General features: G+C 42.7%; 2 protein-coding genes across 2 annotated transcripts in view; one reads left to right on the plus strand and one right to left on the minus strand.

Moving 5' to 3' along the window:
* Positions 1 to 2926, plus strand: part of LOC139555951 (YLP motif-containing protein 1-like) — a 55844-nt gene extending 52918 nt beyond the window's left edge. The window contains exons 23-24 of the mRNA XM_071369360.1: positions 29 to 219; positions 1935 to 2926. Of these exons, the coding sequence (XP_071225461.1) occupies positions 29 to 175 (147 nt within the window). The 3' untranslated portion in view covers positions 176 to 219; positions 1935 to 2926. The remainder of the gene's footprint in view (positions 1 to 28; positions 220 to 1934) is intronic.
* Positions 2927 to 7378: 4452 nt separating this feature from the next.
* On the minus strand, positions 7379 to 26425 carry LOC139555950 (prospero homeobox protein 1-like). Its single transcript, XM_071369359.1, has 5 exons — positions 26330 to 26425; positions 23901 to 25482; positions 14961 to 15062; positions 14435 to 14629; positions 7379 to 8623 (listed from the first exon to the last, which is right to left on the minus strand). The coding sequence occupies exons 2-5, from the start codon at positions 25479 to 25481 to the stop codon at positions 8456 to 8458; spliced, it is 2046 nt and encodes a 681-aa protein (XP_071225460.1). The 5' UTR covers position 25482; positions 26330 to 26425; the 3' UTR covers positions 7379 to 8455.
* Between the last annotated feature and the right edge of the window lie 230 nt (positions 26426 to 26655).

The following is a 26655-nucleotide window of genomic DNA, read 5'->3' on the forward strand; positions in this document are numbered from 1 at the left end:
GCTGGATGTTTTCCTTCCTGTCGTCTAGGTTCGCTGGGCTGACCTCGAAGAGCAGAAGGACGCCGAACGCAAGCGCGATATCGGCTTTGTGGTGGGTCAAACAGACTGGGAGAAAATCACCGACCAGAGCGGACAGATAGCTCAGAGAGCTCTCAACCGCACTAAGTATTTCTAGTAGCAGAAGATCATTGCCCTCACCCCGTGCTTCTTCGTTTATAGGTATGTCCATTACATTCTATTAATAATCTAATTTGATACGGTATTGTTGTGTTTTTGGAGGGGCATTGACGTAATGATGTGTCTTTGTTTATTACAGTTAGGAGAGAGGGCTAGTAGTTATTTTTGACTTAATTTGGGAGTTATGAAACAGCTGTTCTGTGTGAAAGCACCCAATAAAATGTGATTTGATTAGAAGTAACTACTAATTTTTGGAGAAAAGCAATGACTTAAATCTGAGAATGCATCTACACTGAACAAAAATATTAACGCAACATGCAACAATTTCAAATATTTTACTGAGTTACAGTTTATATAAGGAAATCAGTCAATTGAAATAAATTCATTAGGCCCTAATCTATGGATTTCGCATGACTGGGAATACAGATATGCATCTGTTGGTCACAGATACTTTAAAAAAACAAGTAGAGGCATGGATCAGAGAACCAGTCCGTATCTGGTGTGACCACCATTTGCCTCATGCAGCGTGACACATCTCCTTCACATAAGAGTTGATCAGGCTGTTGATTGTGGCCTGTGGAATGTGTACAGATCATTGAAACATTGGGCTGTGTGTTGAAACACGAGGTGATGGCAGCGGATGAATGGCACGAAAATGGGCCTCGGGATGTCGTCACGGTATCTCTCTGCATTCAAATTGCAATCGATTGAAATGCAATTGTGTTCATTGTCTGTAGCTTATGCCTGCCCCATACCATAACCCCACCGCCACCATGAGGCACTCTGTTCACAACGTTGACATCAGCAAACCGCTCACCCACACAACGCTATACACGCTGTCTGTCATCTACCCGGTACAGTTGAAACCAGGATTAATCTGTGAAGAGCACACTTCTCCAGCGTGCCAGTGACCATCGAAGGTCAGCATTTGCCCACTAAAGTCTGTTACGACGCCGATCAGGTCAAGACCCTGGTGAGGACGACGAGCACGCAGATGAGCTTCCCTGAACTTTTTGGGTTGTGCAAACCCACAGTTTAATCAGCTGTCCGAGTGGCTGGTTTCAGACGATCCCGCAGGTGAAGAAGCAGGATGTGGAGGTCCTGGGCTGGCGTGGTTACACGCGGTCTGAGGTTGAGGCCGTTTGGACGTACTGCCAAATTCTCTAAAACAACATTGGAGGCGGCTTATGGAAGAGAAATTAACTGGCAACAATTAAATTCTCTTGCAACAGCTCTGGTGGACATTCCTGCAGTCAGCATGCCAATTGCAGAATCCCACAAAACTTGAGACATCTGTGGCATTGGGTTGTGTAACAAAACTGCACATTTTAGTGGCCGTTAGTCCCCAGCACCTGTGTAATGATCATGCTTTTTAATCAGTTTCTTGATGTGCCACCTGGTCAGGTGGATGTATTATTTTGGCAAAAGAGAAATGCTCACTAACAGGAATGTAAACAAATTTGTGCACAAGATTTGAGAGGAAATTGAACCTTTCTGGGATCTTTTACTTCACACTTTTAAAAGTTGCGTTTTTATTTTTGCTCAGTGTAGTTAAATTGTCACAATTTTATTACATTATAACAAAACTATTTTATTTTCATCCGTTGTCTATTATGTTTTCCTAATTTTGGAAGATGTTTTGTCATTGTAAGATCATTCATTGAAAAATCCATTTGGATGGATGTATCAGATTTCCCCTTTTGTTTTGTTATATATGTTGCATATATTTCAATCAGTTTTCATTTTTTTTCCTCTAGGTCTGCAGACTGAATATCAGAAGATATCAGGACTACACACTCTACAACAGGCCTGACGTTTAGGAAATCCATAGCTGTTTATTCCATTATTAGAATACAGGATATAGTTTTCTGTTTGCGTTAGACATTCTTGATGTTCATTTAGAATATTTGTAATTTTTATTTTATTTTCTTTCATCCTTTCGATTTGGTAAGTTCTTGCACCAGTGTGCTTCTCATTTTATACTGTACAAGCTGTAATGTCTACGTGTATGTTAGCACTGTTGCTTATTTTAAGAAATAAACTGAAGAAACAATAAAGGTTTCACACACACAAAACAACCAGGAGAGTCTCATGTGAGTGGTCATATGGGCTACGTCATGGAGAGTCTTCTGTGATGTCTGTTTTCATGTGAACCACATTCAGTAGAACCTCAAAGATACAAAACCACATTTTTTTAATTTATTTTTTGTCTCTTTTCAAAGTTACAAACATTTCAGTATTTCAAAACAACCTCAGTTTCCCGGTGTGTTCGTATCTCTAAGGTTCTACTGCGTTACAGGAAGTATGTAGCCTAGGTTAGAGTGGTGGAACCGGAAGGTTCTTGGTTCAGGCCCTGAGCCAGGCGATGAAGTGGAAACTGGACTGCTGGTGTCTAAGCCACTGGCTGCCATTCTGCCCATGAGCAAGGAACTCTCAAACTGCTACACGGAGGCTGCGCTGTGTCTTACCCTTTGCCTCTAAGTGCATGTGTGTGTCGGGGGGGGTAACGCAAAATGAAATTAGTTTTCAGTACTCAATCAAACCACATAGTATCACTTTATTTTTAATTTTAATTCAAAATCTGTTACCTCATTTGCATTTCACATAACTTAAATCTATAAACTTTTTAAGAAAGTTCACACTCATTGTTTCTTGCAACAAATAAAATACTGAATTGAAAAGTCCAGTATATATTTTGTGCCGTTTACATGATCTTACAAATAAATAAACAATCCATGTTATAACGTGACAGTCACACAGAATCACCTTGCTTGTGAAACACAACCCCCAGAAAATATGACGTTTCTGATCATGGTAAATTCTACACTATCACCTTGCTAACTGAAGAAAATACCGTGTTCCTAATATTGAATGAAGATGCCCTAATACACAGGTGTCAAACTCATTCCACGGAGGGCCGAGTGTCTGCGGGTTTTTGCTCCTCCCTTGTACTTGATTGATGAATTAACATCACTAATTAGTTAGGAACTCCCCACACCTGGTTGTCTAGGGCTTTATTGAAAGGAAAAAACAAAAACCTGCAGACACTAGGCCCTCCGTGGAATGAGTTTGACACCCCTGCCCTAATAGGTATCGAGCCAAAAAGAAAACTAAGCCATCAATGGTCATCAACCTCTCTCTTTTTCACAGTTGAGGTTCGTTTATTTTTACACAGGGACAGTGCACATTAATCAACGTTTCAGTAAAAGTGACGGTTTTAGCCAACCGGCTAATTTTCAACCGCAGTCGCTGGGCAGGTTATTAGCCTGGCTCTCCTCAGCAATATCAAGCATTACCGGCCCTAACTCCACCAAGGAGGCTTTCTACTTCTGTATTCTCGTCACATGACTGTTATTCCTATTGCTAATTGACTGAAATTAATTCTGACTACACAAGATATAATATCCAGACTGTCTGTGTTCTGACCTGTCAATCTGAGATTATCATGGCAGTGGTTATATGATCCTATTGAGGGAATATTGTCAATTATGACAATCTGAGAGGAATACACTGTATCCTGTAGTTGTGAATAGTTGTTGTTGTTACTGTATCAAATGTTCTGTACTGTAGCTCAAAGTCTGCATCCCAAATGACTCCCTATTCCCATTTTCTAGTGCACTACTTTTGACCAGAGACCATAGGGGCTGTCTCTGTGCTGCCACCTTGTCTCACTGTATAGACGGACATACTTCCTTTTTGAATTTAAACAACTGCTCTAATACTCTAGTGCTCCAAAAAAAACTGTTTTAGCATGCATTGAGGACTTTCACTATTTTGGCGTTTTAATTGAGGACTTTCACCATTTTGAAGTAGTCAACTGGGTGGGACTTCCTATGGGTTAAGGAAGGATCACACAATTTTTATTCTGGTCATCAGGAGGGATCAGCCAAATAATTATACTTGTGAGGAAATGTTCCATAACTGTGGGTGGCAGTCACCAACCTTGTCTTTTATACCTGGAACAAACAACACAGTCCAGATGGCAATATGCACCCTTTCAGTTTGTTTACCTACTCACAGGAAGTAGTAGAAGATAAAGGTACAACTTTAAAATGGAGATGGCCCGTGTGCTCACAGACGCCGTAACGGGACAAATACAACATTTCGATCTCTATACATCTCTTTGCCCCAGCGATAGCTATTGTCCTATTGCTGTGTGATGGCGATTTTACTGAAGATACACAAGACCTAGATTTACATGCCTCTGAAGCATCTGCTTTGAGTGACAATCAACAGATGTCGCTGGCTATGAAGATATCACCTGAACACCTGTTGAAGACCTTGTTCAATTAGCATAGCCCGATATGGGAGCTGAGACGTTTCCTGGGCGATGACTAGAACTTTCAGCAGAGTCAAGGTGAGTAATATTGAATTAAAAATGTGGTTAGTTATAGATTGTTTCTAATACTGAAATAGCTAATAAAGCACATTTCTACCAATCAATATGTAGTAGCGAATGGATATTTAGACTGAACAAAAAATATAAATGCAACAATTTCAAAGATTTTTACTGAGTTACAGTTTCATATGAGGAAATCAGTCAATTGAAATTAATTAATTTGGCTCTGATCTATGGATTTCACATGACTGGGAATACAGATATGCATCTGTTGGTCACAGATACCTTCAAAAAATGGACCTCAGGATCTCGTCACGGTATCTCTCTGCATTCAAATTGCCATCGATAAAATTATTGTGTTCATTGTCCGTAGCTTATGCCTGCTCATACCGTAACCTCACCACCACCATGGGGCACTCTGTTCACAACGTTGACATCAGCAAACCACACACCATACATGTTGTGAGGCCAGGTGGACGTACTGATAAACTATCTAAAATGACGGAGGTGGCTTATGGTAGAGAAATGAACATTACATTATCTGACAACAGCTCTGGTGGACATTCCTGCAGTCAACATGCCAATTACCCGCTCCCTCAACTTGAGACATCTGTGGCATTATGTTTTGTGACAACTGCACATTTTAGAGTGGCATTTTATTGTCCCCAGCACAAGGTGCACCTGTGTAATGATCCAGCTGGATTATCTTGGAGAAATGCTCACTAACAGGGATGTAAACAAATGTGTGGACAACATCTTATAGAAATAAGATTTTTGTGCGTTTGGAGCATTTCTGGGATCTTTTATTTCAGCTCATGAAACATGGGACCAACACTTCACATGTTGCGTTTTTATATTTTTTGTTCTGTGACATTCAACTGTCTTTCGTTTCAGCTGTATGAAGTGAAATGGGATTTTTCTACAGTGTATTTTCTTTATATTGTTACTCTTCAGTCGTGGCCAAAAGTTGAGAATGACACAAATATTAATTTCCACAAATTTTACTGCTTCAGTGTCTGCAGATATTTTTGTCAGATGTTACTATGGAATACTGAAGTATAATTACAAGCATTTCATAAGGTGTCAATGGCTTTTATTGACAATTACATGAAGTTGATGCAAAGAGTCAATATTTGCAGTGTGGACCCTTCTTTTTCAAGACCTCTGCAATCTGCCCTGGCATGCTGTCAATTAACTTCTGGGCCACATCCTGACTGATGGCAGCCCATTCTTGCATAATCAATACTTGGAGTTTGTCAGAATTTGTGGGTTTTTGTTTGTCCACCCGCCTCTTGAGGATTGACCACAAGTTTTCAATGGGATTACGGTCTGGGGAGTTTCCTGCCCATGGACCCAAAATATCGATGCTTTGTTCCCCGAGCCACTTAGTTATCACTTTTGCCTTATGGCAAGGTGCTCCATCATGCTGGAAAAGGCATTGTTCGTCACCAAACCGTTCCTGGATGGTTGGGAGAAGTTAATCTCGGAGGATGTGTTGGTACCATTCTTTATTCATGGCTGTGTTCTTAGGCAAAATTGTGAGTGAGCCCACTCCCTTGGCTGAAAAGCAACCCCACACATGAATGGTCTCAGGATGCTTTACTGTTGGCATGACACAGGACTGATGGTAGCGCTCACCTTGTCTTCTCCGGACAAGCTTTTTTCCGGATGCCCCAAACAATCGGAAAGGGGATTCATCAGAGAAAATGACTTTACCCCAGTCCTCAGCTGTCCAATCCCTGTGCCCTTTGCAGAATATCAGTCTGTCCCTGATGTTTTTCCTGGAGAGAAGTGGCTTCTTTGCTGCCCTTCTTGACCCCAGGCCATCCTCCAAAAGTCTTTGCCTCATTGTGCGTGCAGATGCACTCGCACCTGCCTGCTGCCATTCCTGAGCAAGCTCTGTACTGGTGGTGCCCCGATCCCGCAGCTGAATCAACTTTAGGAGAGGGTCCTGACGCTTGCTGGACTTTCTTGGGTGCCCTGAAGCCTTCTTCACAAGAATTGAACCGCTCTTCTTGAAGTTCTTGATGATCTGATAAATGGTTTATTTAGATACAATCTTACTGGCAGCAATATCCTTGCCTGTGAAGCCCTTTTTGTGCAAAGCAATGATGACGGCACGTGTTTCCTTGCAGGTAACCATGGTTGACAGAGGAAGAACAATGATTCCAAGCACCACCCACTTTTTGAAGCTTCCAGTCTGTTATTCGAACTTAATCAGCATGACAGAGTGATCTCCAGCCTTGTCCTCATCAACACTCACACCTGTGTTAACGAGAGAATCACTGACATGATGTCAGCTGGTCCTTTTGTGGCAGGGCTGAAATCCAGTGGAAATGTTTTTGGGGGATTAAGTTCATTTGCATGGCAAAGAGGGACTTTGCAATTCATCTGACCACTCTTCATAACATTCTGGAGTATATGCAAATTGCCATCATACAAACTGAGGCAGCAGACTTTGTGAAAATGTATATTTGTGTCATTCTCAAACCTTTTGGCCGTGACTGTATACATGTCACATCAATTGCAACAATTTATGTTTTTACAAAAAAAAATATTGTCTTGAGTAGAAAGAAGAAGAAAAAAATGCTCACTTGTTTCCTTAAGACCATACGTGCTTTAATATTAAAGAATATTGTTCTTGTGGCTTTTTTTTGTCTCTGTGTCTTTTCCTTTGCCACAGTCTGCCTTCTGTCCTCTTGAAAGTTGGAGAACATTTATCTAATCAAATAATCCCAACATACTGCAACTACTTAATATGCCTGCGAAATGCTTATTTCAATTGTATGTATTAAAAAAGAAACATGAACCAAGGCCTCTTGTATTGTTAATCGTGTTGATATAGCAAAACAATACACATTGTACAATTCATTATGCCTGTTTTAATGACATACTGGTTGATAAGGCTGTCTGCTCGACAGGCCAATTTCATTTTGATTCACATGTCTGTCGAACAGAAATGTAATTTGCCCAGAGATTCACACAACTACAGCCACTCGCACATGGCAGATCTTTCTGTTTGTGGCATGCTGCGGAAGACCAGACTGCAGTTACTATGGTATTTAGCTGTAGGTCGACTGCAGTTAATATGCTATTTAGCTGTAGGTCTACTGCAGTTAATATGGTATTTAGCTATAGGTCGACTGCAGTTAATATGCTATTTAGCTGTAGGTCTACTGCAGTTAATAAGCTATTTAGCTGTAGGTCTACTGCAGTTACAATGGTATTTTAGCTGTAGGGCTACTGCAGTTACAATGGTATTTTAGCTGTAGGGCTACTGCAGTTAATATGGTATTTAGCTGTATGCCTACTGCAGTTAATATGGTATTTAGCTGTAGGGCTAATGCAGTTAATATATTATTTAGCTGTAGGGCTACTGCAGTTAATATGGTATTTAGCTGTAGGTCGACTGCAGTTAATATGCTATTTAGCTGTAGGGCTACTGCAGTTAATATGCTATTTAGCTGTAGGTCTACTGCAGTTAATATGGTATTTAGTTGTAGGTCTACTGCAGTTAATATGGTATTTAGTTGTAGGTCTACTGCAGTTAATATGGTATTTAGTTGTAGGGCTACTGCAGTTACTATAGTATTTTGCAGATGCTTTTATCCAGAACTGTCAACATTGATAGTGACACACATATTCAGTAGAGGCCTCTGGCACAAAGAAAGTCCCATGAGGGGAAATATTTATACATAAAGGATTTAAACACACCTCTCTGACTGTAGGAGTCTTTTCTTACCCGTGCATTTGTTTACAAGTTTCCTCTTCCCTCATATTTATTATTTTTTTTTTAAAGGAGGAGAGGAATCGTGGAGGTCTATGTTGTGAGGTGAGCTTTTTGACGGATGCATAAGTACAGTGGGACATGCAGCGAAATAGTTTTTTTTTTTTAATACAGCGCCAATCATCCTGGGTTAAACTCCTCTCTGTCTGGCTCTATGTTGTGAAGGGGGCTTTGAATTCAGCTGGTACGTCACTGTCCAGTTTACAGATGACCTTATAGATTACTTTCTTCCATGATGGGTCTGAGTCTCTGGCCAGAGTGATGGCTATGTAAAACTCCTGTAGTGTGATCTCAGCCACCTCAAGAAACCTGTCAGGGACCTGTGGATAAAAAGGCACAATCGGTTAGATTTCAAAAGGGCAATCTGCAATTCAAACGAAGCCGCAACCATTTTGGATAAAAAGATGACGGGGCTCGAGAAATGTAACCACTTGCAAATGTATAGACAGAGCTATAGATGCAATGACTGACCATCCCTGAGATCAACATTACAGCGCTAACCTATACAGACCAAGGACTGTATGATGACGTCTGGGTAGCATTTGGAACATTTTCTGATATACAATGTAATTCTGTCACTTTTGTCAGACATGTTGATGGTAAGGTAAGTTATACATGCTTTTTATGCCAAAATAAATGGATATTTCTTCAGCAGGAAATGTATTCCTTTCTGTGGATCTTTGGCACCATCTCTTGTTCTAAATGACGTGTTGTGTCATGTGCTCAGTGGCCTGAGAGAGGAGATCACAATGCTTGGGGTAAGTAAACAGGCTGGCAGCAGGCTTGTTTGAAGGTTTACAGAGCAGAATAAACATTTCAGTCTCTTGTTGATGGACTAATGAAAAGTATTCTAGTCTCCAACCAGCTTTAGCAAGCAAGACATCTGACAGAATATGCAACAACAACAAAAGTAATGAACTCTCCAACTCTACCCCTCTGAACGAACGTTGTACATCAGGCCCAAAATTATTGGCACCCGAGATAAAGATTAGCAACTACAACAACAAAAAATTGCAAATAAATAATACAAATGCTGAGCGATTGTACAATAAAAAATGTGATATTTTAGCACAGAAAGAGATTTACAACAAATTATCTAAAAGATGGGGTGGGTGAATATTGGTACCCCTGTTTTCAATACCTCACCTTGTGAGGATAATGGCACTGAGCATTTTTCTACAATGTTTTATGAGATTCTAGAACACAGTGGAAAGGATCTGACATCATTCCTCCATACAGAATCCAGACCCTTGATATTCATATTCTGCGCTTATGGACTGTCCTCTTGGATTCAAACCACCGGTTTTCGGTGCAAAATTGTGATTTTTTTTTTGTGGTCAATTAACCATTTCTTTGTGAATTTTGATGTGTGTTTGGGGTTGTTGTCTTGCTGGAATATCCACTTGCAGCCAAGTTTCAGTCTTCTAGCAGAGGCAACCAGGTTTTGGGCTAAATTATCCTGGTAGTGGGTGAAGTTCATGATGCTGTTGACCTTAACAAAGGCCCCAGGACCATTGGAAGCAAAATAGCCCCATAACTTCAAAAGATACACCATCAAATTTTAGGTTATTTTCTGCATCATTCTAGTGTAATATCATCCAACAAATGTAAAAAAAAATAAAAAATACCTGGAGTTCGCTAAACGGCATTGGCACTTGGATTGGAACCGGTGTTATTGTCAGATGACAATAGAGCTCTTTGGCCACGCACATCAGTGTTTGGTTTTGTTGTTGAAAGAATGATGCATTTGAAGAAAAGAACCCCATGCCTACTGTAAAATACCCATAGGGGAAAAAAGTGCTACTGTTTTTGTTTGCACAAAAAACACTACACTGAATACTGTGGTATTTACTCTATGGTGTTTTTGTTGATATGATTGTAGTATAATGTAGTATTCACTGTAGTATTTTTGTGAACTACTGCAGTAGACTAGTATATACTGTAGTATTTTTGTGAACATTTACTGCAGTATTTATGTGAACATTACTGCAGTAGCCTGTAGTATTCACCATGGTATTGTTGCGAACATTACTGCAGTAGCCTGTAGTATTCACCATGGTATTTATGTGAACATTACTGCAGTAGCCTGTAGTATTTACCATGGTATTTATGTGAACATTACTGCAGTAGCCTGTAGTATTCACCATGGTATTTATGTGAACATTACTGCAGTAGCCTGTAGTATTTACCATGGTATTTATGTGAACATTACTGCAGTAGCCTGTAGTATTCACCATGGTATTTATGTGAACATTACTGCAGTAGCCTGTAGTATTTACCATGGTATTTTTGTTTTATCTTACTTTTCTAGTTTTTATAAGGCTTTGTCCTTGAGGAAATCTACTGGACAAATATTTAAAGAGCAAATTGTCCAAAACCTATAAGTTGGACTGGAGTCTGACCAGCTCAGTTCATAGCTTCTACTAATTTCTCTAGCCTGTAGGGAACACAATATATAGACTATACTTGGCATGCAGGTTTCTTACTCATGGGTGGGGCACAAATTGGGATATGGGGGAGGGGAATGGGCAGGGCATATGCAAATTAATATTAGCATATTGATACAATTTGGCGTACAGTATACTACCAAATGCTATAGTAAGTACTACATGACCGAGGTATACTACAGTTTGGAGTATAACATATTACAGTATACTACACAATTATACAGTAAGCACTACATGATCAAGGGATACTAGAGTAGTATAGTATACAATAGTATACTACAGAATACAATATAATTCTATAGTAAACTGTAGTATTTTGTATGTAGGTATGGTGGTGGATCTTTGATGTTATGGGGCTATTTTGATTCGGGGCCCCGTTTTTGGCTTGTGACTTTCAAAACAAAACCTTTTTATAACGCATCTTTATAAACAAACAAAAGTTTTTTATTTTTTATTTGTGTGTATTCACCAACTCACCATACTGCATTGATCTTTATAGATGTGTACAAATATAATGCTCAAACAAAAATCTATGTGTTTGGACTTCCACTAAAATACAGTACACTACATGACCAAAAGTATGTGGACACCTGGTTGTCAAACATCTCATTCCGAAATCATGGGTATTAATATGGAGTTGGTCCCCCCCCCCCCCCCCCCCCCCGTTGCTGCTATAACAGCCTCCACTCTTCTGGGAAGGCTTTGCACTAGATGTTGGAACATTGCTGCGGAGACTTGCTTCCATTCAGCCACAAGAGTATTGGTGAGGTCAGGGACTGTGGTTGGGCGATTAGGCCTGGCGTTCAGCGTTCCAATTCATCCCAAAGGTGTTGGACGAGCTTGAGGTCAGGGCTCTTTGCAGGCTAGTCAAGTTCTTCCACACCGATGTTGACAAACCATTTCTATATGGACCTCGCTTTGTACATGGGGGAATTGTCATGCTGAAACAGGAAAGGGCCTTCCTCAAACTGTTCCCATAAAGTTGGAAGCACAGAATCATCTAGAATGTCATTGTATTCGGTAGTGTTAAGATTTACCTTCACTGGAACTAAGGGGCCTGAACCATAAAAAACAGCCCCAGACCATTGTTCCTCCTCCACCAAACATTACAGTTGGCACTATGCATTCGTGCAGGTAACGTTCTCCTGGCATCCACCAAACCCAGATTTGACCGTCAGACTGCCAGATGGTGAAGTGTGATTCATCACTCCACATAATCTATTTCCACTGTTCCAGAGTCCAATGGCAACGAGCTTTACACCACTCCAGCCGACGGTTGGCATTGCACATGGTGATCTTAGGCTTGTGTGCAGCTGCTCGGCCATGGAAACCCATTTCATGAAGCTCCCGACAAACCGTTCTAGTAATGACGTTGCTTCCAGAGGCAGTTTGGAACTCAGTGAGTGTTGCAACCGAGGACAGACGATTTTTACGCGCTTCAGCACTTGGCGGTCCCTTTCTGTGAGCTTTGGTGGCCTACCACTTTGCGGCTGAGCCGTTGTTGCTCCTAGACGTTTCAACTTCACTATAACAGCACTTACAGTTGACCGAGGAAGCTCTAGCAGGGCCGAAATTTGACAATCTGATTTGTTAGAAAGGTGACATCCTATGACGGTGCCACATTGAATGTCACTGAGCTCTTCAGTAAGGCCATTCTACTGCCAATGTTTGTCTATGGAGATTGCATGGCTGTGTGTTCGATTGTATACACCTGTCAGCAACGGGTATGGCTGAAATAACCGAATCCACTAATTTGAAGATCTGTCCATATAGTGCCGTGTATCTGTTGTACTGGCAGACTTCCACTAACATACCTGTTGTACTGGCAGACTTCTACTAACATACCTGTTGTACTGGCAGACTTCCACTAACATACCTGTTGTACTGGCAGACTTCCACTAACATACCTGTTGTACTGGCAGACTTCCACTAACATACCTGTTGTACTGGCAGACTTCCACTAACATACCTGTTGTACTGGCAGACTTCTACTAACATACCTGTTGTACTGGCAGACTTCCACTAACATACCTGTTGTACTGGCAGACTTCCACTAACATACCTGTTGTACTGGCAGACTTCTACTAACATACCTGTTGTACTGGCAGACTTCCACTAACATACCTGTTGTACTGGCAGACTTCCACTAACATACCTGTTGTACTGGCAGACTTCCACTAACATACCTGTTGTACTGGCAGACTTCCACTAACATACCTGTTGTACTGGCAGACTTCCACTAACATACCTGTTGTACTGGCAGACTTCCACTAACATACCTGTTGTACTGGCAGACTTCTACTAACATACCTGTTGTACTGGCAGACTTCCACTAACATACCTGTTGTACTGGCAGACTTCCACTAACATGCCTGTTGTGCTGGCAGACTTCTACTAACATGCCTGTTGTACTGGCAGACTTCCACTAACATACCTGTTGTACTGGCAGACTTCCACTAACATACCTGTTGTACTGGCAGACTTCCACTAACATACCTGTTGTACTGGCAGACTTCCACTAACATACCTGTTGTACTGGCAGACTTCTACTAACATACCTGTTGTACTGGCAGACTTCCACTAACATACCTGTTGTACTGGCAGACTTCCACTAACATACCTGTTGTACTGGCAGACTTCTACTAACATACCTGTTGTACTGGCAGACTTCCACTAACATACCTGTTGTACTGGCAGACTTCCACTAACATACCTGTTGTACTGGCAGACTTCCACTAACATACCTGTTGTACTGGCAGACTTCCACTAACATACCTGTTGTACTGGCAGACTTCTACTAACATACCTGTTGTACTGGCAGACTTCTACTAACATACCTGTTGTACTGGCAGACTTCTACTAACATACCTGTTGTACTGGCAGACTTCCACTAACATACCTGTTGTACTGGCAGACTTCCACTAACATACCTGTTGTACTGGCAGACTTCCACTAACATACCTGTTGTACTGGCAGACTTCTACTAACATACCTGTTGTACTGGCAGACTTCTACTAACATACCTGTTGTACTGGCAGACTTCCACTAACATACCTGTTGTACTGGCAGACTTCCACTAACATACCTGTTTTACTGGCAGACTTCCATTAACATACCTGTTGTACTGGCAGACTTCCACTAACATACCTGTTGTACTGGCAGACTTCCACTAACATACCTGTTGTACTGGCAGACTTCCACTAACATACCTGTTGTACTGGCAGACTTCCACTAACATACCTGTTGTACTGGCAGACTTCCACTAACATACCTGTTGTACTGGCAGACTTCCACTAACATACCTGTTGTACTGGCAGACTTCCACTAACATACCTGTTGTACATGCCAACCACCCATAAACAATGCATTATGCATACCATTTTATACTTTGATCAGATTGACTGTCTGATCCACCTGAGCAAACTTAAAATGTATTTATTGGTGAAGATATGCATTCTATAAATACATTAGAGAGGTGAAGACATGAGCAGCACAATGAATACTAGCCTCTTACGACCATCCTGATCTTACATTCTGTTCCGCTTTTCTTTCTTTTTTTAAATCGGTGTAAATCCACTTAGCAAAACAGAATGTAAACTCGCTACATCAGGATGGTCACGTGAGGCTAAATGACGACACGAGCGAGATTCTATTTGAATACACAACGAGATGTTTTTAGCCTACCTGAAAGTCATTGGCCTTGTTGTAGTGCATGTTGAGGGCTCTGAAGAGCTCTGAGTCTCTCCTCACTGCTACATCCTTCACACTGTTAACCCCTTCCACTCGGGCCTGACGGGCAAACTTCTCCATCTGAATATAGTAGAACTCTCTGAAGTTGCTGAACCATTTAATCAGCTGGGACGTGATGCAGCGAGTGAGCTGTACGGGGACACAAAGACACAAAACAGTTTGGGTAAGTACATTCTGAGTTAGTGATGCTTTTTTGTTATTTCATTTTGTAGCGTTTTATTTAGTTGGTGGGTGTGTGTTTGTGTGTGTTGGTCATCCCACTGTTTCGACTGTCTTTGTCAATAAATCATGTATGAACTATTTGAATAAAAGCAAATTGCCCACAGTTATGTGTTCAGTGATTGTTTTCAATGAGGGGATTTTTATCTCAACATTGGTTTGCCCATTCAGGCATTCACTCTACCAGTAGAACACGCCATAGGATAGGTCATTCATTAACAAGATACTTTAAAAAAAATACCTGGACATCGGAGAAAAAGGTTTTGAGTACGTTGGAACTAGGGTAGCGAGTGTAGAAGAACATCAGCTTGGCTTTCTTTAGGTGCTGTGTGGTCAGACCTTCCTACAGATCAGGTTATGGAGCTTAACACATTCAGGTGCTGTGTGGTCAGACCCTCCTACATGTCAGGTTATGGAGCTTAACACATTCAGGTGCTGTGTGGACCGACCCTCCTACACGGCAGATTATGAATTTGGGGCTCCCGACTTGCACAGTGGTCTAAGGCACAGCGGTCTAAGGCACTGCATCTCAGTGCAAGAGTCCCTGGTTCAAATCCAGGCTGCATCACATCCGGCCGTGATTGGGAGTCCCATAGGGCGGCGCACAATTGGCCCAGCGTCGTCCGGGGTAGGCCGTCATTGTAAATAAGAATTTGTTCTTAACTGGCTTGCCTTGTTAAATAAAGGTTCAATTAAAAAATGGGGGGGGGGATGAAGCTAACACATTCAGGTGCTGTGTGCTCAGACCATGTCAGGTTATGTAGCTAACACAATGTACTCGAACCATGCATACATCAGAATATGAATGGATGAAATATATATTGTATTCCTAGAGTGAATCATGTCCTGTACCCTTTTGATTGTTTTCATCACAAAATAGGTTTTCACTATATTGCTACACTTCATTATACCCGAAGCATAGACTTCCTTTGAAAACAAGCTTTCGGGTTCCTGAATCCTGACAATTCTTAAGACAGCTATTCTTTTACATCAATGTTTTTCCTCTGTTCTGCAATCATTAGACTACACTCAGATAGTAGAGGCAATTTCCTTAGGAGTAGAGATCACAAGATCAAAAGGGCAAATTCTCCTTGAAATGCATCCTACGGCTCCTAATGCCTCATAGATATTGTTCTCCTGGAAAGAGAAGAAGAACATTGGATATTTGTTTATGGATTATCCTTGTGGGCAGAGGAAGGTTATTATTATGAGACACTTCGCTAAACCTCAAAGACAGGCAAGAAGCTTTCTTAGACACGGTATTATTGATATGAGTTGTACTATATCAGAAGCCAGATGCCTCACTAAAGAAAGCCTACCAAAGAATCTCTTGGGTGGAAATGCCATGCATTTAAAAAAACACAGTTCATGACCACAACATATAACACTGATTTTACTAATTCACTGACTAACTAATATTACTGACTATAACTCTAATATTACTGACTATAACTCTGATATTACTGACTATAACTCTAATATTACTGACTATAACTCTAATATTACTGACTATAACTCTAATATTACTGACTAACTAATATTACTGACTAACTAATATTACTGACTAACTCTAATATTACTGACTATAACTCTAATATTACTGACTATAACTCTAATATTACTGACTATAACTCTAATATTACTGACTATAACTCTAATATTACTGACTATAACTCTAATATTACTGACTATAACTCTAATATTACTGACTATAACTCTAATATTACTGACTAACTAATATTACTGACTAACTCTAATATTACTGACTATAACTCTAATATTACTGACTATAACTCTAATATTACTGACTATAACTCTAATATTACTGACTATAACTCTAATATTACTGACTATAACTCTAATATTACTGACTATAACTAATATTCTATGCCAGCAGCATTCCACCCTGCATCCCACTAGGTTGGTCCCTGGATGGGAGACCAGGTGTTGCTGTAAGTGGTGTTGGAGGTCCAGTAGGGGGTTACTGTTCCCTCTGGTCTATAAGGACATCCCAATACCACAGGGCAGTGCGGGGGACATTGCCCTGTGTAGGGTGCCGTCTTTCGGATGGGACGTTAAAACGGCTGTCCTGACTCTCTGTGGTCACTACAGGTCCCATTGCAATTAGGGAGTGAACGGACCTACAGTGGGGAGAACAAGTATTTGATACACTGCCGATTTTGCAGGTTTTCCTACTTACAAAGCATGTAGAGGTCTGTAATTTTTATCATAGGTACACTTCAACTCTGAGAGAAGGAATCTAAAACAAAAATCCAGAAAATCACATTGTATGATTTTTAAGTAATTAATTTGCATTTTATTGCATGACATAAGTATTTGATACATCAGAAAAGCAGAACTTAATATTTGGTACAGAAACCTTAGTTTGCAATTACAGAGATCATACGTTTCCTGTAGTTCTTGACCAGGTTTGCACACACTGCAGCAGGGATTTTGGCCCACTCCTCCATACAGACCTTCTCCAGATCCTTCAGGTTTCGGGGCTGTCGCTGGGCAATACGGACTTTCGGCTCCCTCCAAAGATTTTCTATTGGGTTCAGGTCTGGAGACTGGCTAGGCCACTCCAGGACCTTGAGATGCTTCTTACGGAGCCACTCCTTAGTTGCCCTGGCTGTGTGTTTCGGGTCGTTGTCATGTTGGAAGACCCAGCCACGACCCATCTTCAATGCTCTTACTGAGGGAAGGAGGTTGTTGGTCAAGATCTCGCGATACATGGCCCCATCCATCCTCCCCTCAATACGGTGCAGTCGTCCTGTCCCCTTTGCAGAAAAGCATCCCCAAAGAATGATGTTTCCACCTCCATGCTTCACGGTTGGGATGGTGTTCTTGGGGTTGTACTCATCCTTCTTCTTCCTCCAAACACGGCGAGTGGAGTTTAGACCAAAAAGCTCTATTTTTGTCTCATCAGACCACATGACCTTCTCCCATTCCTCCTCTGGATCATCCAGATGGTCATTGGCAAACTTCAGACGGGCCTGGACATGCGCTGGCTTGAGCAGGGGGACCTTGCGTGCGCTGCAGGATTTTAATCCATGACGGCGTAGTGTGTTACTAATGGTTTTCTTTGAGACTGTGGTCCCAGCTCTCTTCAGGTCATTGACCAGGTCCTGCCGTGTAGTTCTGGGCTGATCCCTCACATTCCTCATGATCATTGATGCCCCACGAGGTGAGATCTTGCATGGAGCCCCAGACCGAGGGTGATTGACCGTCATCTTGAACTTCTTCCATTTTCTAATAATTGTGCCAACAGTTGTTGCCTTCTCACCAAGCTGCTTGCCTATTGTCCTGTAGCCCATCCCAGCCTTGTACAGGTCTACAATTTATCCCTGATGTCCTTACACAGCTCTCTGGTCTTGGCCATTGTGGAGAGGTTGGAGTCTGTTTGATTGAGTGTGTGGACAGGTGTCTTTTATACAGGTAACGAGTTCAAACAGTTGCAGTTAATACAGGTAATGAGTGGAGAACAGGAGGGCTTCTTAAAGAAAAACTAACAGGTCTGTGAGAGCCGGAATTCTTACTGGTTGGTAGGTGATCAAATACTTATGTCATGCAATAAAATGCAAATTAATTACTTAAAAATCATACAATGTAATTTTCTGGATTTTTGTTTTAGATTCCGTCTCTCACAGTTGAAGTGTACCTATGATAAAAATGACAGACCTCTACATGCTTTGTAAGTAGGAAAACCTGCAAAATCGGCAGTGTATCAAATACTTGTTCTCCCCACTGTACGTGAAATGAAAATGAATGGCCTTCCTTTCAGCAAAATATATTTGACCTAAACCCTCCATGACTGTTTTAATTGTTATAGGGGGGGTCACTTAAAAAAATATATATATCATTTGGATAGCAGAGAACATGTCTACCCTTTACCCTCACCTCTTTGACAGACCAGAGCCTTAGATATGCAGTTTTAGAAACTGTTCTTCTTCCTGTCAGCATTACATGGCAACACAGGAATGTTGATAGCACACCGGGCTGCGGGCCAGAAGGTCGTGGGTTCACAGACCACCGTGGACAAGAGCAGGGGTGGAAAGATCTCCTTTCATAGTAAAAAGCATTGCATGAATCTAAAAGAATGAATCTATCATCGTATTTGCAGGTCCAAATTTGTTTTACCTTTTATAAAACATTTCATGATAGTCATTTTACAAAATGGCGCCGGAAGAAATGACAGCAGTTTTACGGGCACCCAACCATTTGTGCTATTATGTGGGGGTTTTCACATTATTTGTAACTTATTTTGTACATAATATTTCTGCCAACGTATCTTACGGCAAAAAAAGAGCTTCTGGATATCAGGTCAGCGATCACTCACCTCGGATTAGACTAAGATTTTTTCTTCAACAAACAAGACGCACAAGACATTCTCCAAACACCCGGCATTCTCCATACTCCCTGTTCACCCAAGACTGCATGGCCAGGCATGACTCCAACACCATCATTAAGTTTGCAGATGACACAACAGTGGTAGGCCTGATCACCAACAACGACGAGACAGCCAATAGGGAGGAAGTCAGAGACCTGGCCGGGTGGTGCCAGAATAACAACCTATCCCTCAACGTAACCAAGACTAAGGAGATTATTGTGGACTACAGGAAAAGGAGGACCGAGCACGCCTCCATTCTCATCGACAGGGCTGTAGTGGAGCAGGTTGAGAGCTTCAAGTTCCTTGGTGGCCACATCAACAACAAACTAGAATGGTCCAAACACACCAAGACAGTTGTGAAGAGGGCATGACAAAGCCTATTCCCCCTCAGGAAACTAAAAAGATTTGGCATGGGTCCTGAGATGCTCAAAAGGTTCTACAGCTGCAACATCGAGAGCATCCTAACTGGTTGCATCACTGCCTGGTATGGCAACTGCTCGGCCTCTGACCGCAAGGCACTACAGAGGGTAGTGCGTACGGCCCAGTACATCACTGGGGCTAAGCTGCCTGCCATCCAGGACCTCTACACCAGGCGGTGTCAGAGGAAGGCCCTAAAAACTGTCAAAGACCCCAGCCAACCCAGACATAGACTGTTCTCTCTTCTACCGCATGGCAAGCGGTCTGGAGTGCCAAGTCTAGGACAAAAAGGCTTCTCAACAGTTTTTACCCCCAAGCCATAAGACTCCTGAACAGGTAATCAAATGGCTACCCGGACTATTTGCATTGTGTGCCCTCCCCCCCAACCCCTCTTTTTACGCTACTGCTACTCTCTGTTCATCATATATGCATGGTCACTTTAACCATATCTACATGTACATACTACCTCAATCAGCCTGACTAACCAGTGTCTGTATGTAGCCTCGCTACTTTTATAGCCTCTCTACTGTATGTAGCCTGTCTTTTTACTGTTGTTTTATTTCTTTACCTACCTATTGTTCACCTAATACCTTTTTTGCACTATTGGTTAGAGTCTGTAAGTAAGCATTTCACTGTAAGGTCTACCTACACCTGTTGTATTCAGCACACGTGACAAAAATATACTTTGATTTGATTTACATATTAGCAGAATATTGTTAATACCACACAAATGACAGGGAGATGGACAGAGTAGGCCTATGTTTTCACCGTTTCATATTGCTCCAATGTAAAATCAGTGTGTGTTGTTTGCAATGAAACTGTCCCTGTTTGCAAATAATTACATCTGAGATGTCATTAGAAATCTGAGCATGGTACTTTCAAAAGTTAGGCCTACCTTTCCACCCCAGACAGAGTAGTCCTACCTTTCCACCCCAGACAGAGTAGGACCTACCTTTCCACCCCAGACAGAGTAGGACCTACCTTTCCACCCCAGACAGAGTAGGCCTACCTTTCCACCCCAGACAGAGTAGGCCTACCTTTCCACCCCAGACAGAGTAGACCTACCTTTCCACCCCAGACAGAGTAGGACCTACCTTTCCACCCCAGACAGAGTAGGACCTACCTTTCCACCCAGACAGAGTAGGACCTACCTTTCCACCCCAGACAGAGTAGTCCTACCTTTCCACCCCAGACAGAGTAGTCCTACCTTTCCACCCCAGACAGAGTAGACCTACCTTTCCACCCCAGACAGAGTAGACCTACCTTTCCACACCAGACAGAGTAGGACCTACCTTTCCACACCAGACAGAGTAGGACCTACCTTTCCACCCCAGACAGAGTAGGACCTACCTTTCCACCCCAGACAGAGTAGGACCTACCTTTCCACCCCAGACAGAGTAGGACCTACCTTTCCACCCCAGACAGAGTAGGACCTACCTTTCCACCCCAGACAGAGTAGGACCTACCTTTCCACCCCAGACAGAGTAGGACCTACCTTTCCACACCAGACAGAGTAGGACCTACCTTTCCACCCCAGACAGAGTAGGACCTACCTTTCCACCCCAGACAGAGTAGGACCTACCTTTCCACCCCAGACAGAGTAGGACCTACCTTTCCACCCCAGACAGAGTAGGACCTACCTTTCCACCCCAGACAGAGTAGGACCTACCTTTCCACCCCAGACAGAGTAGGACCTACCTTTCCACCCCAGACAGAGTAGGACCTACCTTTCCACCCCAGACAGAGTAGGACCTACCTTTCCACACCAGACAGAGTAGGACCTACCTTTCCACCCCAGACAGAGTAGGACCTACCTTTCCACCCCAGACAGAGTAGGACCTACCTTTCCACCCCAGACAGAGTAGGACCTACCTTTCCACCCCAGACAGAGTAGACCTACCTTTCCACCCCAGACAGAGTAGGGCCTACCTTTCCACACCAGACAGAGTAGGACCTACCTTTCCACCCCAGACAGAGTAGGACCTACCTTTCCACCCCAGACAGAGTAGGACCTACCTTTCCACCCCAGACAGAGTAGACCTACCTTTCCACCCCAGACAGAGTAGGACCTACCTTTCCACCCTAGACAGAGTAGGACCTACCTTTCCACCCCAGACAGAGTAGTCCTACCTTTCCACCCCAGACAGAGTAGACCTACCTTTCCACCCCAGACAGAGTAGACCTTTCCACCCCAGACAGAGTAGGACCTACCTTTCCACCCCAGACAGAGTAGGACCTACCTTTCCACCCCAGACAGAGTAGACCTACCTTTCCACCCCAGACAGAGTAGGGCCTACCTTTCCACCCCAGACAGAGTAGACCTACCTTTACACCCCAGACAGAGTAGGCCTACCTTTCCACCCCAGACAGAGTAGACCTACCTTTCCACCCCAGACAGAGTAGTCCTACCTTTCCACCCCAGACAGAGTAGTCCTACCTTTCCACCCCAGACAGAGTAGGACCTACCTTTCCACCCCAGACAGAGTAGGACCTACCTTTCCACCCCAGACAGAGTAGACCTACCTTTCCACCCCAGACAGAGTAGACCTACCTTTCCACCTCAGACAGAGTAGGACCTACCTTTCCACACCAGACAGAGTAGGACCTACCTTTCCACACCAGACAGAGTAGGACCTACCTTTCCACCCCAGACAGAGTAGGACCTACCTTTCCACCCCAGACAGAGTAGGACCTACCTTTCCACCCCAGACAGAGTAGGACCTACCTTTCCACCCCAGACAGAGTAGGACCTACCTTTCCACCCCAGACAGAGTAGGACCTACCTTTCCACCCCAGACAGAGTAGGACCTACCTTTCCACCCCAGACAGAGTAGGACCTACCTTTCCACACCAGACAGAGTAGGACCTACCTTTCCACCCCAGACAGAGTAGGACCTACCTTTCCACCCCAGACAGAGTAGGACCTACCTTTCCACCCCAGACAGAGTAGACCTACCTTTCCACCCCAGACAGAGTAGGGCCTACCTTTCCACCCCAGACAGAGTAGGGCCTACCTTTCCACCCCAGACAGAGTAGACCTACCTTTCCACCTCAGACAGATTAGGACCTACCTTTCCACCCCAGACAGAGTAGATCTCATGACGCAGCTTTAACTGCTGGCTACTCTTCTTCTGTGGTTTAACCCAACAAGAGAAGGTCACATGTGTTTTCCTTAAAGCTGTCTGAGTTTAAACATCTTCTTTTGTACAGAAAGTGAATCGCTTAATCAATTGATTGTGACAGAATTAGATTTCTTCCCAAGCAAAGTACATTTTTTGTCTTCTTGGCTATAGAAGGTTGTAGCTCAGCCTGTGAATGTCAAAGAAATGAAACAATGATATCTCCATTTGCATCGTAGTCAAGATTTCCCAGGTATTTTACAGCTTGTTTATAGCATAAAGCATCACGGACCAAAACACTGTTATATATATATATATATATCTTCTTATTTAATTTAACCTTTATTTAACTAGGCAAGTCATCAAACATTATTTTCAGGCAGATGCCTTTGACTCTCCTCCTGAACTGCTACCGTAGCCCTACACAGCACAGCCACTGGTTAAGCTGCATAAAAACACATCTCTAACTAGCCTATAGGCTAAGGATCATGTGATTGAGACCACATTAACTAGCCTATAGGCTAAGGATCATGTGATTGAGACCACATTAACTAGCCTATAGGCTAAGGATCGTGTGATTGAGACTACTCTAACTAGCCTATAGGCTAGGGATCGTGTGATTGAGACCACTCTAACTAGCCTATAGGCTAGGGATCATGTGATTGAGACCACTCTAACTAGCCTATAGGCTAGGGATCATGTGATTGAGACCACTCTAACTAGCCTATAGGCTAAACCCTCCACTAGACTACATTTAGAAAGACTAGACCCTCCCCTTGACTGAAATTGAAAAAGCATGACCCTCTCCATTTTCCTCCATGTAACCATTCTGTAAATGTTGATTCATCCCTTATGGTAAGAGTAGGGGTGTTAACCCCGGTGTCCTGGCTAAATACACAATCTGGCCTTCATACCATCATGACCACCTAATCATTCCCAGCTTCCAATAATCTCATTCATCCCCTCTCTTCCCCCTGTAACTCTTCCCCCAGGTTATTACTGTAAAAGAGACTATATGTTTTCAGGCATCTGACCCTGTAAAATGATGGTTAATAAATTACTGATTTCACTGACTCAACTATAACATCACAGATTCACTGACTTCCCTCAGTGTAAAGTATATGGTAGTATTATATAGTTAAACACGGTTTCTCCCACTTGCCTGTCACCCCACCTCATTTCCTTACGGTCTGAATAAAGTGGAAAAACACCTTCAATAAAAAAATAAAGAATAGAACACTTTTGAAAAGGATACATTCAGCACATACGAGGTCCTTTTCACCATACTCTGAAAGCTACCACAGTCCATCTTGATGTGAGGGAGACCGAGACTGTCCAGAAGCACATGATGCCCCGTGGCCATGGGTTGGTGAGCCTGAGGACTCCCGGATGGCCTGGAGGTCCCCTTGGACCTCACTACGACCGGATCCCACGGTAAGTCAACTATCTCTGGGGTAGACAGACCCATGGTACTGGGTCTACACTGGAGCCCTCCGAAGGTATCGTGATGGGAGCTGTTGTGTTTCAGGTTGTCCAGTACTTGGTGGTTTTCCTGTAGAGCAGTGGGGTGGTTGTATAGGAATGGAGGCTGGTGGAAATGGAGAGGCCTTTTCACTGTTAGGTTTAGAGAACATGGGCGAGTCATTGAAGCAGGCTTTTGAACAACCAGAGATAGAGCCTCGGTTTGAATCTCTGGTAGTTGTTGGGCCATACCACTCTCGGAACATGAGGGGAGTCGTGACATGCTGTCTACATGGGTGGACGTTGACGCTGGCTCGCGAGAGCTGAGGAACACGGTCTCATCGTCTGTTTCCACCATTCCACCATCCTCGACGTGTAGCTGTGGTGACTTGACGAAAGTATGTGATGTGTTTTTGAAAATTGAGTCAACGCTCGAGTTTACAGCTCTGGAGAGTTCATACTTGAGAATATCTGCTAGGAGTTTGTCTTCGTTGTCTGGGTTTGAGTGGAGGTAGTCAGTTTGCTTGTTATTCATCCATCCCAGGTGACCTTTATCTAAAGGCGTCTTATTGTTAAACTCACTGTAAGGGTCCAAGAACACCTCACCAGGAGATGTCTTTGTCTCCACATATTCTTTGTTCCAAGTACTATGGTGGTCCTCCTCTTCAGATTGATTCTCGTAGACCTGGATGAACCTGGCCTGGAGTTGACCCAGGAGCGTCTGCATGGTCTGAAGCTGCTTCCTCAGTGTATGTCCCTCGTCCGTACTCTTCCTGCTAACGCCCCCCGTCCTGGGGACGTCCTGGTGCTGTGGCACCCTCTGTTTCCTCTTGTTTTCCAACGTCTCACTCTGAAGGTGACTGGTTGGAGTGGTCTCCCCTTCACCAAACCCTTCACCTGTGAAATAAACACTGAGAGGAGAGCCTGCCATGCCTCTGATGATGTTCTCCACTCTGGCACGCTTCGCCCGGTGTCTGTCAACCAGCATCCAGTCCTGGGTCAACCCGGGCTCATTGAGTCTGAATCTAGTGGGACTGGCCCCGGTGGATGCCTGGCTGGCTGGAGACAGAGGTGCCATGGTGGTACTGCTGCTGTGGTGGTCCACCTGGTTAAGATTCGTGGCGGCAGAGCTGGACATGGGAGCGTCTGGGGGGTAGTATGCAGTGGTGCTCTCCTGCAGGGTTCTTTTACTCTCTATGGTTGTCTGTAGGAGCGTAGACATAAGGGATCCACCACTTGACTGAGAGGAGGACTGAGGGGAGGAGGAGTTGTATGTGTCGTTGTGTAGAAAGGAGGGAGGATTCTCTGTCCTGTCCTCTGGGTAGGTGCTGCTGGAGTAATGATTCATGCTGTGGTCCAAAAGGCTTGGCTCCATGCTTCATGCAAAATAAACATACATAAACCACAAATATAGTTTATAGGAAAAACAGGTCTTTAGAAAGCATTTAACATTAGAAACTGTTGTAATAAAATCTTTAAAGGATAACAATATTGTTTGTGGAAAATCATCAATACTGCAAAATGTAAAGTTATTTTCCCCAGAAAAACAACATATAATTTTAATTACAGAACAAAACTATATTTAACAGATTAACTCATAGTGTATTTGTGATTAAAACTATAATTTTGGCATTGGTAATAAATATAAAACACTGTATTTTACTGGCAGTTTGAAAGTTAGACATTTTGTGAAGTCATCTACTAGACAACAATATTTGTATGTATTCATAGTGTGCAGCAATGATGCAGAAGCAAACAATATTACTCACATTTTACCTCAAAAAGATTGTTAAGGTAATGTCAATGCTAGAATTATGCAAATATGCATCCTGTAGAAGCACAATTCAAATCACATTTTTAAAGAAAACTGTAAACTGAAATGACTGGCACTAGCCTTTTCTTTTTTTATATATATTATATACTTAACTTGTCTGCTGCTGCTTTGATATATGGAGCATTTTTATATATATATATATATAAATGCTCCATATATCAAAGCAGCAGCAGACAAGTTAAGACCCAAATGAGAATATCTGTTATTAATTTGATCAAATCCAATCACACTATTTTATTTGAATAAAAAGAACATGAATATCTGCATAGTTACTTTAAATTAGCATACTCTATGTTGAGACGATTTTTGTTGCAGCCTAGTGCCTACTTTTCACGTATCTACTTCCAAAGACCCCACAAAACACCGGCAACAAAAAGATGACTGCCTACCAGTTGTTCTGAGTGAATGTAGAAGTCCAGTAGCTGTCCAGAGACGGGAGCTGGAATGATGCGTGCCACAGGGGAGAAGGGTTATTATAAATAGGGTTACTGTATTTCATCCACAATCAATCCACATGAGGAGGGGGCGTGGCACACTATAATTAAATCAACGTCATAGAAATTAGCACGTACCATTACTGCCTCTGTGGGAACTGGATGAAAGACAAAAAATATCCGACATTTCTTGGAAAATTTTATGTCAATTTTGCGTGTAGAAAGTATGTGAGGTTCTTATTTTTGTTCCCCCACCACCATTTTACACACACGCATTTTCT

The sequence above is a fragment of the Salvelinus alpinus genome, chromosome 27 (assembly GCF_045679555.1).
Source record: "Salvelinus alpinus chromosome 27, SLU_Salpinus.1, whole genome shotgun sequence".
Classification (NCBI taxonomy): Eukaryota; Metazoa; Chordata; class Actinopteri; order Salmoniformes; family Salmonidae; genus Salvelinus; species Salvelinus alpinus.